Source organism: Sminthopsis crassicaudata, chromosome 4 (assembly GCF_048593235.1).
Source record: "Sminthopsis crassicaudata isolate SCR6 chromosome 4, ASM4859323v1, whole genome shotgun sequence".
NCBI lineage: Eukaryota > Metazoa > Chordata > Mammalia > Dasyuromorphia > Dasyuridae > Sminthopsis > Sminthopsis crassicaudata.
The window spans coordinates 295,289,850-295,304,705 of record NC_133620.1 but is presented as its reverse complement, the minus strand read 5'-3'; the positions used below and the strand labels follow the sequence as shown (position 1 = coordinate 295,304,705).

Genomic DNA, 14,856 nt, shown 5'->3' with positions numbered 1-14,856 from the left:
AAAGTGCTCTACTTTCTCTCTTTTCACCCCTTACAATCTGACTTTTGATCAATTACCTTTAATAGCAAAGCAAAAAGCTTACCATAAAACTCCCAAAATTGGCTTCTTAAGCAACCAAATCAAAACCCACCCAATTCTTGACTCAACAGGATTCTGCTCTATCCAATCAGGTTCAAAAATCTCATAACAAAGCAAATGCAAAGTCTACCTCTATTTTCCCCTCTCAAACCACTGATGGAAGTGGAGAATTAGGCACCTTTGAGAGGTTTCACCTCTTCAATCTGTAGATGGTGCTAGAACGCAAGAGATCAGCATTTGACTCTTTTTCCAAAGAGCTTAAAAAGATAAGATGACAGTGGCATAGGAAAGAAGTATTCCAGAAATCAACACACATTGGCAACAAATTGGATATAGGACCTGAGGGTGGGAGTGGTTAGAAGGATCAACTGGAAATTGTAAAAAAAAAAAAAAAAAAAATCACACCCACCATGTTAATGCTTGCACTCAAGGTTTCATGGAAAGGATTTTATAAATGTTTGAGAAATGTGAATTATTTGTAGTGGCCAGAAACTGGAAAAAGAATCAATGCCCATCAATTGGAGAATGGCTGGGTAAACTGTGGTATATGAATGTTATGGAATATTATTGTTCTGTAAGAAATGACCAGCAGGATGATTTCAGAGAGGCTTGGAGAGACCTATATGAACTAAAATGCTGAGTGAAATGAGCAGAACCAGGAGATCACTATACACTTCAACAATAATACTATATGATGATCAATTCTGATGGACATGGCTCTCTTCAACAATGAGATGAACCAAATCATTTCCATTTGTTCAATAATGAAGAGAACCAGCTGCACCCAGTGAAAGAACTCTGGGAGATGAATGTGGACCACAAGATAGCATTTCCACTCCTATTTTTGTCCGCGTGCAATTCTGATATTCTTCTTAGGCTATTTTTACCAGATTTCTAAATCCAATGTTTCTGATGCAGGAAGATAACTGTATAAATACGTATACATACAACGTATATTAACATATACTTTAACATAGTTAACATGTATGGGACTGCCTGCCATCTAAGGGAGGGGGTGGGGGGAAGGAGGGGAAAAGTTGGAACAGCTGGTTTTGCAAGGGTCAGTGCTGAAAAATTACCCATGCATATGTCTTGTAAATAAAAAGCTATAATAAAAAAAACTATTAAAAGAAATGTGAGTTATGATTGTGGGCAGAGGGAGCCAGTTGGTGATGGACAGAGAATAGCTGGGGTAGCTTGAGATAACGGGCTGCAGAAAGAGTATCAGCGAGGTTGGCAGGGGAAGGCGTGAGTACCTGAAACAACCTCCGAGGGGCAGCGGAAGCAGCAAGTTTGTCATGGACCAGAAAGAAAGGACCCACCAGATGGCGCCCTGAAGGATGGGGAGCAGGATGCCTCGTTCCCCTTTTCCTCCCTGGTGGAGCCTGGGCACCCTGGCCGGCTTCCGCAGCGTTCCCAAGCCGGCTCCTGGCAGCTGGGCGCATCGCCCTTTTAACTAGGAGTAGCCAGTTTTCTGCCCGCCCCGGCGTGATCGCGCGTACGCGCGCGCGCAGCCGGTTCCCCCTCCCCTTCCCCCCACTCCTCTTTTCCCCCCCCGGCGCCTGCTGGCTAGCTGGCTGGCTGTAGCCGCGGCGGCCGGGCGCAGCTGCGCGGCAGCTCTGCTCTCAGTCCCCTCAGTCTTTCACCGCCTCCTCCCCCAGCCCCGGTGCAGGGGCCTGGGGGAAATCTCCCCGGGAGCCTCCTCGTCCCCAGCGAGGCACTCGGGCGAGGAGAGCTGGTCCTGGGAAGTAGAGGAGGAGGAAGAGGAGGAGGAGGAGGAAAAGGAAGGAGGAGGAGGAGGGGAGCCTAGGTAAGCGCTCGCGGCCCCAGAGCAACGTTGGGCCCGGGGTGCGGGTGTGGCGGGAAAGACCCCCGGCGTCTATCCGAGAGACCGGAGTACGAGAAGGAGCCAGGCCGGGCCTCGCCGGCCTCGCCACGGGGGCCCTGATTCAGCGCAACACTGGAGGCGAGGGGCGCCGGACAGGCGGCCCGGGCACCCACTCCTAGGGCGCCGCAGTGTCCCGGCTTCCCCGCGAGCTCCGTCCCCGCCGGGGTGCCCCCAGTGGCTAGGGGAGGAAGTAGGGGCTTTGGAGTTGGCATTGATCGGGCAGGGCTGGGCACCCTGGTATTTCCCTGCCCGTGCCCCCGGCGATCGCCCTGGGCCTCGGCCGCAGCCAGCGCTCCTCCCTGCATCTCGGTCCGCGGAGTTCTGGCTCCCTTTTATCCCAGTTCTCTCCCCTGCTTCCCTGTCTCCAGGCCTGTGCCCGGCCGCTCTGAGCCTCCCGCCCTGCCTGCCTCCAGGCTCTGATTTGTGTCCCAGCGGGCGAGCCCCCCTCAGCTTGTCACCCCCTCCCCTCGGCGCCCAGCCCGGTGTCCCTGCGTTCCCTCCCCCCGGAGGAGCTGTAGGTCAGCGCTGGTTTCCGGAGGTAGCCGCGAGTCTCCCCTTGAGCCTTTCTGTCACTGCCCACACAGCTCTCTCCCAGTTTCTTCTCCCCGACCTCCCAGCCCCGGCCTGTAGAGCCCGAGCTAAAGCCCAGCTGCGGAGGGCAGTGAACGCAGTCTTGGGTGTGAAGAGGAAAGCCCAGGATCTGTGTGTCTCGCCCTCCCTGCCCTTGTTCTTGTGGGCGTAGGCCGGCCCAGGCTCTCCTCCCAGGGTGTAGCCACCAGCTCATCCACATTCCTGGGCTCCTGCCTGACACCTTCCAGCCTTCCAGCGCCGGTGCTGGGGTCCCACGGCGGGGGGAGGACCGGGCCCAGGGATCCGGGCGTCCAGGCCCCCTTTATCGATCCTTCCTCCTCCCCCTGTCCCACGAGGAACCCAGAGTCACCTTTGCTCATTCTTGGTAAGAGCATCATCCCTTTCCTCCGGAGAGTTGTAGGGAAGCAGGAGGCATCACCCTCCCGGTGTCCTTGTCCTTGGAGGGAAAAGCGGGATGGGGGCAGGTGGGATGGAAGAATCCCAGGGTCTGGGGCTGAAGTCTGAAGACTTCTCTGCTCTCCCCTTTCTTTTCCGCATTTACATTTGGAGATGGGCGGTTGTATGTGTGTAACATATACAAGCCAGTGTACATTGCTAGCAACTGAGATTACCTTCAGTTTACCCTATATATACCTTGTATATCCATACTTGTTTGTAGATTGCCTTTGTGAACTCCTTGATGATGCTTTTTTCCTTTCTTTATGTCCTCAGGGCTTAGCACTATAGTGATTAATAAATAATTATCAACTGATTGGGCAGATGGGGTCGGAATTCTTCAGAGTAGGAAATTAGTTACTGATTCCTCATTGTTTTTCTCAGTTTCTTCTCTCTCCCACTTTCTGTCTACCTCAGAACTCTTCTCCCTTTTAATTTCTCTGGGTCCTGCCCCAGTTACTCCTTTATGTTTGATTATATTTGTCATGACTACTTCTCACCCATCCCCACTCTCAGACTGTGTCTTCCACCTACCCTTTATCTGAGGATCTGTGTCCTTTATTAGTGGATTTAGGACAGTTCTCCAAGTTTTTGGTTTCATCTTGGACAAAACTCACCTAAATCATTAGGCATTTAGTTATCTCCTCCACTGCCCTTCTCCCATCTTGGCTATGCCTCTTAAATAGAACCTAGGGATTTCAGGGGACTTCATCCGATATTCCCTACAGCCCAGTGTTATCATTTATCCCCCACAGCCCAGGAGCTACCAGGCCCAAAACAAAGGATGGGGCCCCCCTTACAAGGGCCAGTGGCAGCCAGAGGCAACACGGTATCCCCAACCTGGGGCCAGGACACCAGGTAACGAGCTTGGGAGTTGGAGGGGAGAAAGATGTACAGGGTGAAGGAAAGCTGGGGTTGGAAGATGGAAGTGGGTTTCTGAGTGTGTGTATTACTGGAAGGTTGGGAAAAGTAGGAGATATTTGGGTCCTTGAGGGGGGAGGAAATGGTGGAATGGAAATCTTTTGTTACCTCTTCTTTTCTTGGTGCTACCTGTACCATCTTCCCCTTCCGTTTTCCAGCTGAGTGGGGTGGGAGTCTCTAGGGCCATGGCAGGTGCCTCAGTGAAGGTTGCTGTGAGGGTACGACCCTTTAACGCCCGAGAGAGCAGCCATGATGCCAAGTGTGTGGTCAGCATGCAGGGCAACACCACCTGTGAGTGAGTCCCAGGGGCATTGGCAGGGATTTCTGGGATTGGGGGAAGGCTGGAGGACATTGGACATGCCCACTAGAGGCACTGGGAGGGTTTTAGGTGAGCATAGAGTAGGGGTGGGAGCAGTCCTTTCTCTTGTGTGTTCTCTGGGCCATGGGGGGGAGGGAATAAGGAATGTTGGCCTCCAGCCCTGGTTGCCCAATCAGGGAGGCAGCTCAGTGGGAAGGCAGGTCCTAGGGAGCCAAAATTAGCTCTAGTGACTAGAGGGGGTTGGGGAGTCTTAAATGGGAGCTGTGAACTGGGGCAGAGGGTTCCTGGTTCCCTGATCCAAGGGCTGAGGCTATGTGGGAAAAGAGTTCTGGAGTTTGGAGCCCAGCCCTGTCCTTACCTCATTTCCTTTGTTAGCTATCACTAACCCCAAGCAAAGCAAGGATGCTCCCAAAAGCTTCACCTTTGATTACTCCTACTGGTCCCACACCTCGGTAAGATTACTTACTTGGAAGGGGAAGGGAGACTGCAGGGGAAGATTTGAGGGGTGGGGAGTAGGACTAGTAGTAGAGTAGTGAGGAAGGCTTGGGAAAGGCAGGGTGTGGTTAGATTCTTGGGTTCTGGGCAAGGATTGGGGACTGGGAAACAGAGAGACAGAGTCTTGAATACTGAAGACCAAAACAACTAGTTCTCATCTCTTCCTTGTCCTGATACCTTATTTCTTTGTTCTTGAATCTTCTCAGGCAGAGGACCCTCAGTTTGCATCTCAGCTTCAAGTGTATCAGGATATTGGAGAAGAGATGTTGCTTCATGCCTTTGAGGGCTATAATGTCTGCATCTTTGCCTATGGACAGACAGGTGCTGGAAAATCCTATACCATGATGGGGCGGCAGGAACCTGGACAGCAAGGCATTGTGCCTCAGGTATATCCCTCAGATGTTCCAGGGAGAAGTGAAATGGGAGATCCCTGAGTTCCTGAGAGAAGTCAGTGGCAAAGGGCACAAGTGTCTGGTTTGAGGAAGGAAGGAAGAAATTCAGGGTTAAGGGAGGGCCTAAAGATTAGAGGTTTAGAGAGCTTGGACCCAAGGGATTCTTGAGAGTTTAGAAAATACCTAGGCTTTCAGTGGAAGGAGAGCCTGAACTAGCTGAGAAGGGAAGAGAAGATTGGGTGTTAGAACGAGGTTCCTTTTCTTGATTAGAGTGGCTTGGAGAAGTTTGACTCTTGTCTCCTCCCCCCCCCCTTTTTTTTTTTGCTTCTTTTTTCTTTTCTTTAGCTCTGTGAGGACCTCTTCTCTCGAGTTAGTGAGAACCAGAATGCTCAGTTGTCCTACTCTGTGGAGGTAAGAAAGGGACTCAGAGGAACTGGGTTAGGTGGGACAGAGAAAAAATTAAAACTAACTACAAACACATGGATTATTATACCCTCTGCTCCAGGTGAGCTACATGGAGATCTATTGTGAACGTGTACGGGACCTTTTGAACCCCAAGAGTAGGGGGGGTCTGCGGGTGCGAGAGCACCCCATCTTGGGCCCCTATGTTCAGGACCTGTCCAAGCTGGCAGTTACCTCCTATGCTGACATCGCTGACTTAATGGACTGTGGCAATAAGGCCCGGTGAGGAATGGTAGGGCCTGGGAGCCTGAGGGGAATAACACTGGAAGGGGAGGGAGTTTGGGCCTAAAACTCTAAATGCCTGAATCCCAGGAAGAAGCCTAGGCTGATGAGTCTGGATCCCCGGATCCCAATCTTTCTCCTTTTCCCCTTCTTTAGGACAGTGGCTGCTACCAACATGAATGAGACCAGCAGCCGTTCTCATGCTGTCTTCACTATTGTTTTTACTCAGCGTTGTCATGACCAGTTCTCAGGACTGGACACAGAGAAGGTAGCCTTTTCTGTCTCCCCTCTGGGTTTCTCACTTTTTACTCTTGAACCTAAGACTCATTGCTTTTCCTTTCAGCGTAGGGATACCACCTTTCCCTACTTTATTGGAAAAAGCATGTCACTTTGATTCTGATCATCTTTCCTCCAATTTCTACCACTTCCTTCAAAAAGAAAAATAATAATATATCTGTTTAAATTACTGAGTAATTGTCCAAGTTTCTGCTGAGTAGCTCCATCATTGCTTTTGTCTCCTATGTTTTTCCCCCTGGCCTAATTCATCATTTCCTGTTTTTTCTTTTAACCTCCAGGTCAGTAAAATTAGTTTAGTGGATCTGGCTGGGAGTGAACGAGCTGATTCTTCAGGGGCTCGGGGCATGAGACTGAAGGTGAGAAGGGACTTGAAGACATCAGGCATGTTATATAGGAAGAGATCCATTTCTGACAATATGGAGTGAGGAATCTGGGAAGAATGGGGTCTGGCAGAGGTTCTGTTGAGGGGCTAGAAGGAATTATTCAGAGGCCACCTCACTGCCCATTTTTTTCTCCCTTTCCAGGAAGGTGCCAATATAAATAAGTCCCTGACCACTTTAGGAAAAGTGATCTCAGCCCTAGCAGAAATGGTAAGACCTGGATCATTATTGTCAGAAAGAGGGAGTTCTACTGGTGAAAGAGTTCCCATCTCATATCACTTGCACTGTTTTTTTTGTTGTTGTTGTTGTTTCTAGCAATCAAAGAAGCGGAAATCAGATTTCATCCCTTATAGGGATTCTGTGCTTACGTGGCTGCTAAAGGAGAATTTAGGTGAGAGCACTTATGCCTTGGCTTTTTTTATGTTACTAGATCCCGTTTTGTTGAACTGATTATGGCATTGATTATTCTCTCCACTGCTATCCCTATAACCACTTAGTCACTTCATGCTTCCCACTAACTTCATGACCTTTGCAGGGACTTCACACTTCTCTCATTGCTGCCAAGACTCTACTATTAACTTCATAATTCTCCCATTGTTCATTCCCTAAGTGCCCTGCCCTACCCTGGTTCTCATTTTCTAGGTGATCACTGTATTCTAGGTATACATACTTTTCTTATACATACTTTTAGCGAGTTTGACTCCCGTTGAAATTCAGCCTCATTGGTTCCTCTCATTTATTTCCAGGAGGAAATTCACGCACAGCAATGATTGCTGCTTTAAGCCCTGCAGATATCAACTATGAAGAGACACTCAGCACCCTCAGGTTGGGATTCTGGGACACTGAAAGCATCAGATGGACAGACAGGGAAAGCCAGGGACCTAGGGGATAGTTGTTTAGGACCTTGATTTAAGGGTTCTGTAGTGCCCTTCCTATATCTTTAGACATGTTGATTGATTGGAAGAGATGGAGAAGCAGACAGACAAACAGACCATAAAAGGGAGCTGGCTGAAGTCTAGGCTGCCCTGACCCTCCATCCCTGCCTCAGATATGCAGACCGTACCAAGCAGATTCGCTGTAATGCAGTTATCAATGAAGACCCTAATGCACGGCTGATCAGAGAGCTACAGGAAGAGGTAGCCCGGCTCCGAGACCTGCTGCTGGCCCAGGGGCTCTCAGCCTCTGCTCTGGGAGGTACAGGGGACTGGGAGGTTGGGAGCTGGGTTTCCATCTTATCTACCATCAGGTTCCTCACCTGTATGTGGTTAGGGTATTTCTTAATGTTGTTGGTGTTTTGGATGAATTCAATTCAACAAATATTTATTATTAAGTGTTTACTTATTACTTAGATAATGAAGAGCTAGGAGAGAAGTTCATAAAACTTGTTAAGTAGAACAAAGTTCATAGCTAATACCATGGAGAGAATCAGGATTCATAATTATCTTGATAGATCAGAATTCTGGGACCAAGCCAGCAAGACTTAATGTAGGGGAAAATGGAAATTCCTATAGTTAAATTAAAAAAAATTACTATTATATATAGAGAGACTTGGCTTGGCAGCAGTTATTAAAGAAAGAGTTGGGAATTTTCAGAAGTATAGAAAGTCTAGGTCATAGTAAGATTATAACTAATATAATCCATACTGGTCAGATAATATCTCTAATATATTCTATTTTGAGTCATTTTTTAAAGGAAAATTGCTAAGTTGGAACATGATTAAAAGAAAAGACTAAGGAGGAATACAGAATTGTCTTCTACAAACCACAATGTTGTCAATAATGACAGCAGCTGGCATTTATAAAAATCTTTAAGGTTAGCAGAGCACTTTACAATTAATATCTTGTTGAAATCTCTGTAACTATCTCCATTTTACAGATGAAAACATGAAGCATGCAGAGGTTAAATTAACATGATCTGGGTTATATAGCCAAGTGTCAGACACAGGATTTGAATTTGGGTGTTTCTGACTACTAGACAAGTCTTGTACCTATCTTCTGTGCCATTCAGTTGATATAATCTTTCCCATCTCTGCCCTTAAAGAACATGAAAGATAACCATGTGGCAGGGAAAGTAGGTTTATTTCCCATTGTTTTAGAGGGCAGAACTAATGGATGAAATATTAACAAGAGAGATTTAGTCTCAGCATGGAATGCATGGATTAATAAGGTGGCCGGTGAATTCTGTTCTTGAAGATGTTCAAGTCGAGTTGGAGGAACATCATTTTTTTTCCCTATCCTCACTCCAAATTTTCCCCTATACCAAAATTTGCTGTTTCTTTTAAGGACATTCAACACCATATTTTTTATTTGGATTCATCCCTCATTCTTATATTCAATCAGTTGCCAAGTATTGGTTTATCTACTATTAGTCTATCTCTATCCTTTTTTTTTTTTTTTTTAATAGCTTTTTATTTACAAGACATATATGCATGGGTAATTTTTCAGCACTGACCCTTGCAAAATCCTCTGTTCCAACTCCCCCATCCCCTCCCCTGTATGGCAGGTAGATTAATACATATTAAAGTATATGTTAAGCAATATATGTATACATATTTATACAGTTATCTTGTTGCACAAGAAAAATCTGATTTAAAAATAAGGTAAAAATAACTTGAGAAGGAAAACAAAAATGCAAGTGGACAAAAACAGAAGGAGTGGAAATGCCATGTTGCGGTCCATACTCATTTCCCATAGTTCTTTCGCTGGGTGTATCTGATTCTCTTCATTATTGGACAATTGGAACTGATTTGGTTCATTTCATTGTTGAAGAGAGCCACGCGCATCAGAATTGATGATCATATAGTATTGCTGTTGCCGTGTATAATGATCTCCTGATTCTGCTCATTTCACTTGGCATCAGTTCATGTAAGTCTCTCCAGGCCTTTCTGAAATCATTCTGCTGGTCATTTCTTACAGAACAATAATATTTTATAACATTCATATACCACAACTTATTCAGCCATTGATGGGCATCCACTCAGTTTCTGGTTTCTGCCAGAAACATTCTTGCATATACAGGTTCCTTTCCCTTCTTTAAGATCTCTTTGGGATATAAACCCAGTTGTAACACTGCTGGCTTGTCTTCCTTTCAGTATAATTATTGTGCTTGTTCAGGGCCCCAAGGCCTCATCCCATGTTGCTCAAACTATTAAAATAACCTCTTAATTGGTTTCTCTGCCTCTCCTCTCTTGCCTCTTCAATTCATCTTCCACAAAATTACCAAAATAATTTTACATTGTAGGTATCCTCCTATTAAACACATTTTAAATGTTTAAATGTTTTCTTATTTTTTAGGAGGCAATATAAACATTTCAGTCTGGCATTTAAAGCCCCCCATAACTTGGTACCAACATCTTCTGGACTTGATAATTCATATTACTTTTTAGTATTCTCAAGTGTAGCTTAACTGGCCCTCTAGCTATTCTCTGAATTTAATGTGCCATTTCTTATTTTTATTCCTTGTCACAAGCTATCCTCTAGTCCTGGAATGTTTGTCTCCCTCCTCTTTTTTAGAATCTTTATTGTCTAGCTCAGATGACATTGACCTGGAAGCCTTGCCTCCTTCTTCTAGTTTGTGCTTCAGATTACTTTGTATTTACTTATCTTTGGACATGTACCTACCCAATAAAACAAAGGCTCTTTGAGGGCAGAGAGTCTTTGTATCATCCCTGCTTAAAAGTTTCATATACTGAATTGTTAATGAATAGCTGTAGGAAGGATTTTTGCTTTGGAGTAGATGATTTCTAAACTCTTTTCTGTTTCTGTAAAATTCATTCTAGATGTCTTTTCTTTTGTATTTCAGGGTATTTTTAAAAAGACTCATTCTTTTTTGCCTCTTTCTTTGCCTCAGTTGCAAAGCTAGAAAAGGGAAGTTGTGAAACTGGCTTGCCTGCTTTGCCATCCACACCTGCCCCAGACTCACCTTTGAGTACCCCAGTTCACAATGGGGAGCTGGAGTCATCATTTTCTTCTAATACTGAGCCCCATATTGGACCTGAGGAAGCTATGGAGAGACTACAGGTAAGAAACCTGGGGACTCATCAGCTGCTTGAGAAAGCAATTTTGAGAATACCACAGTTTCTTGGAGTGAGAGGGAGCTGAGACCATATGTGTTTGAGAGATCTTCATGAGAGATACTTGTCAAGGGATGTGCTGACCTATTATTTCTTTGGATCCAGGAGACAGAAAAGATCATTGCAGAGCTGAATGAAACTTGGGAGGAGAAACTACGTAAGACAGAAGCTCTAAGAATGGAGAGGTATGGGATTTTGAGGTCTTTGGTTACCTAGGTTTTCAGAAAGGGAAGAATGAGGGATTGGGTTATTTGTCCCTATGGAGAAGGAACCTGGAGAACAAAAGGGAAGCAATATGAGCATCTCTTTTCCTTACCCACAGAGAAGCATTGCTGGCAGAGATGGGTGTAGCTGTACGAGAAGATGGGGGGACTGTGGGCGTCTTTTCCCCCAAGAAGGTGAGGAGGCCAGGTGAAGAGTCAAAGGGAAGTCTGCAGTAGTGAGGGGAAGAGTGGTAGGGTTGGCGGGCAAAAGAAATATTTATATTTGATTGTGTTGTCTCCTCTTGTGGTCTGTCCCTCTGGTATCATTAACCTTTCTCCCTTTTTTTCTTGGTTTCTTCTCACACAATCTCATCTCTATCGTTTACCTCCCTTCTCAGTTACTTAAATTACCTCTGTGTCTCACTCTGTAGAGACCTGCAGAAGTCAGCCATTTATAAAGTACCTACTGTATGTCAGGAACTGGGATTGCAAGGACAAAGGTAGAAATCTCCTCTTGGGAATTGAAGGGCAAATCCTACCCACGAGGAAACTTACATCCTAATGCAGGAGTTAAGTTATACATATAAGCACAAATATATATAGCACAAACATAAAGTGAATAAATGCATAGTAGCTAAGTGCCAGCATGATTTGGGAGAAAAACATCAGCAATTGGAGGGATAGGAAAGGCTTCTTGCAGAAGGTGGTATTTGAGATACATCTTAACAGAAGAAAGATTCTTTGGAGCCAAAGAAGAGAAATCCACCTGTGGGATAAGGCAATGCAGAGGCACAGATGTGAGAGACAGTTTTATCATGTGTGAGGAACAGAGAGAAGGTCAGTGGCAGGACTGCAGCATGTAGAGGGGAAATGATGTCCAGTGAGGCTGAAAAGATTTGTATAGAGCAGGGGTTCTTAAACTATAGCCCATGGGCTAGATGTGGCCCGCTGAGGACGTTTATGCGACCCTCTGGGTTATGGCAAATGAGCTGAGGGGCGGAGACAGAGTATGAGTTTTTGTTTTTACTATAGTCCAGCTCTCCAACAGTCTGAGGGACAGTGAATTGGTCCCCTATTTTAAAAGTTGTGAGGACCACTGGTATAGAGCTTTTAAAAGCTAACCAGAGGATGGTAGGTTTTTGTTTTTATCTTTGGAGACAATAGAAAGCCGTCAGAACAAACAACGTGTAGGATGTTGATGTAAGAAACTTGTGAAAGGAGGCCAGTTAGGAGAATGTTGGAATAATGTAGCAGGACAGAAATAGAAAGAAAGGTGTGATGGAAAAGTGTGGAAGTAGAAATGGTAAGATGGCAACAGATTAGCTATCTAGGGTTAAATAGAAAGAGGAGTCCAACATGATGCTGAAGTTATGAACCTGGGATAGAGGTGTCATTAACAAAAATGTGGAAGTTTGGGAGAAGGGAAGATTTTGGAAAAAAGAATGAGTTTAGTTTTAGACATTGAGTGTCTCTGGAACCTCTCATTTTAAATGTCCATGTAGGCATTTTGTGATGTAATTATTATGTAATTGATTCAATAGAGACAGGAGAAAGATCTATCCTAGTCATCTACAGAGAGATGATAAATACATGGGAATTATTGAAGTTATTAAGATAAAAAATCTTGGAGAGATGTTCTTAACCCCTTTTTTGACCTCTTTGTATGGACTCCTCACAATAATGGTTTTTTAAATGCATAAAATAAAACTAACAGAAAACCAATTATGTTGAAATAGTTTACCAAAATATTAAAGTAACAAGTTTATGTAACCCAGGTTAAGGAACTATGGTATAGAGAGAGAAGAAAAGAGAACCTAAAATATAACCCTGGGATATCCACAGTAAGGGTGCATGTTATGGATGATGAGCCAGCCAAAGAAATTGAGAAGCTGTCAGATAAGTAAGAGAATCAGAAGAGAGCAGAATTACAAAAACCCAAAGTAGAGAGAATATAGGAGGCAAAAGTGGTCAGCAGTTAAATTCAGTTGAAAGGTGAAGCATGAAAACTGAAAAGGAACCATGAGATTTAGTAATTAAAAGAGGTTATTGGCGACATTGCTGAGAATATTTTCATTTGATGAGGTCAGAAGTCACAATGCAAAAAGGAATAAGTGAAAAGAGGAATTGGAGGCAACAAAATATAAACAGCTTTCTTTTGGAATTTGATAAAAGGGAGATGTAGCATGGTTTCAGGGATGGTAGGGCCTAATGAAAGGTTTTTTTTTTTTTTTTTTAACGTAAAGGAGATGTACTTAAATATGTTGTTGAAGACCATAGGAAAGGAGCCAAGCTTTAAGAGCTTATAGTTTGCTTAAAGAGACAAGACTAATGAACATTAAGATTAGTGCCAAATTGTATAGTTCTGATTCTGAAGATTCAGAAAAAGACAAGATTTCTGGATGCTGGAATAGTCAATGCTTCATGGAAGGAGAAATTGAGTTAAGTTTTTAAGGATAAGAAGTATTTGTATAGGCAGAGTAAAATGGGGGAAAACACTGCAGTCTTCTAGTATTCACTGAATAAAGACTTTCGATTGACTTTAAGACATTTCAGCATAATAAACGTAAAAGTAGAAATGGAATTATCTTGGTTTGTGTACAGAAACCTGAAGAGACTAATTTGGGGCAGATACTTCATACTGGATAGTTGGGATTATTCACCTAAAATTGGAAGACTAATTCCAGGCTAAACCGTTTGGACTTAACATAAAGGGCAGGGGGGAGCTTCTAAAGCAAGGGAGGGACATGATGAAGACATGAAAGAATATGAAGTGATTTGGGATGATATTTTTGTTGGGCCTCAGAGGGCTAGATCTGGAATAAATAGAAATTGCAAAGAGGCAAATCTATGTCTGATGTCAGTGAAAGCTTCTAACATTAGAATTGTTCCCTAATTTAAAAGAGGACTTACTTCTCTGGTGATCTTTACATACAATTGAAAGGATGATTTGTTGGTTATCATTCCTTTTGAGTTAGGGTTGATTAGATTGGATTAGGGACCCTTCCGAATCTAAAATTCTGATTATGAAGTTAAGTTTTAGGAAGCATATGCAGGATAAGTTAGAAAGAAAGAGATAATAGAAATGCAGACCATACAAAATTATCAACTTATGGAGTTCTAGTAATGGAAGGTTGTTATATCTAACTTTCAGTTGATCATCGCCTTCAGTTGCTTTAGCAAATGATTTCAAAGGCCTTATCCAGCCTGCTGTCCAGATGTTTCCTATCCCTTTCAAGGAAAAGAAGCCTTTTCTTCTCTTAATTTTTTTTTTTTCTTTTTGGTTTTACTATTTTTCCTTTTTGTTTCCAATAATTTGCTTATTGTCTCCCTCATTAGGTTGTGATCTCCTTGCTGTTTTTGCCTTTTTGTATCCCCAGTGTTTAAACACAGTGCTTGGCTCTTAATTGACTGACTGGTTTGAAGGTTTGCAAAGTGCTTTACACATGTTGTCCCATTTAAACCTTACAGCAACTCTTTGAGGGTAGATAATACTTAGTGTTATTTTGCATTTCAGAAAATCAAGACCCAGAGAGGTTAGGTAACTTGCCTAAAGTGTCCAAAGTAAGATCTGAACGCAGATCTTCCTGGATTTCAAGTCCAGCCTTTCAATCAGTAAAAGAAGCAAAAAGACTAAGAGATGGCAAGAGGGAAGTCATTGTTAGTGTATGAGAGAACTGTTTCAAAAAAGTGTAGAAGCAGCAGTGAGGTTTAATGATTACAAGAATCAGCAAATGAATTTGTGTCTTGGGGACTTTAAATGAGCCTTCTTTAGGAGGTGAGAGATTGATATGTTTATTAATTTTTTTTTTCAGTCACTTGTGAGAGTGAATATGTTAGAGGGGGAATTAATTAATTAATTGAGGAACCCTGGGGTTCAAAACCCATCTCTTATACTTATTTCCTTTGTGATCTGGGGCAGGTCACTTTAACTGTCCTAGACTCGTTTCCTCTTGAAATGAGAAGGTGGATTGGACAACCTCTGAACTATTTTTTAACTTGAAATCAGTGTATATTCCTAAGACATGACGGTGGGCCTTTTAGTGTAAGTTATTTCTTTTGTAATATGGGGATAAGTACTTATGATAAGTGCCTCATAGAACT

At 43.8% G+C, this 14,856-nt stretch overlaps 1 protein-coding gene across 5 annotated transcripts in view; it reads left to right on the top strand.

Moving 5' to 3' along the window:
• The first annotated feature begins 1,629 nt into the window (after positions 1 to 1,629).
• Positions 1,630 to 14,856, top strand: part of KIF1C (kinesin family member 1C) — a 31,612-nt gene continuing 18,385 nt past the window's right edge. The window contains exons 1-17 of one of the 5 annotated variants that reach the window (XM_074311681.1): positions 1,630 to 1,888; positions 2,709 to 2,921; positions 3,748 to 3,850; positions 4,072 to 4,204; positions 4,608 to 4,684; positions 4,934 to 5,113; positions 5,465 to 5,530; positions 5,625 to 5,803; positions 5,960 to 6,071; positions 6,379 to 6,456; positions 6,625 to 6,690; positions 6,796 to 6,871; positions 7,227 to 7,305; positions 7,529 to 7,674; positions 10,330 to 10,499; positions 10,658 to 10,737; positions 10,875 to 10,950. In XM_074311681.1, the coding sequence (XP_074167782.1) occupies positions 4,099 to 4,204; positions 4,608 to 4,684; positions 4,934 to 5,113; positions 5,465 to 5,530; positions 5,625 to 5,803; positions 5,960 to 6,071; positions 6,379 to 6,456; positions 6,625 to 6,690; positions 6,796 to 6,871; positions 7,227 to 7,305; positions 7,529 to 7,674; positions 10,330 to 10,499; positions 10,658 to 10,737; positions 10,875 to 10,950 (1,491 nt within the window). In that variant the 5' untranslated portion in view covers positions 1,630 to 1,888; positions 2,709 to 2,921; positions 3,748 to 3,850; positions 4,072 to 4,098. Of the gene's footprint in view, positions 1,889 to 2,708; positions 2,922 to 3,747; positions 3,851 to 4,071; positions 4,209 to 4,607; positions 4,685 to 4,933; positions 5,114 to 5,464; positions 5,531 to 5,624; positions 5,804 to 5,959; positions 6,072 to 6,378; positions 6,457 to 6,624; positions 6,691 to 6,795; positions 6,872 to 7,226; positions 7,306 to 7,528; positions 7,675 to 10,329; positions 10,500 to 10,657; positions 10,738 to 10,874; positions 10,951 to 14,856 lie in introns of those variants that run through there. The other 4 variants (XM_074311680.1, XM_074311684.1, XM_074311683.1 and 1 more) reach the window with 4 other exon arrangements.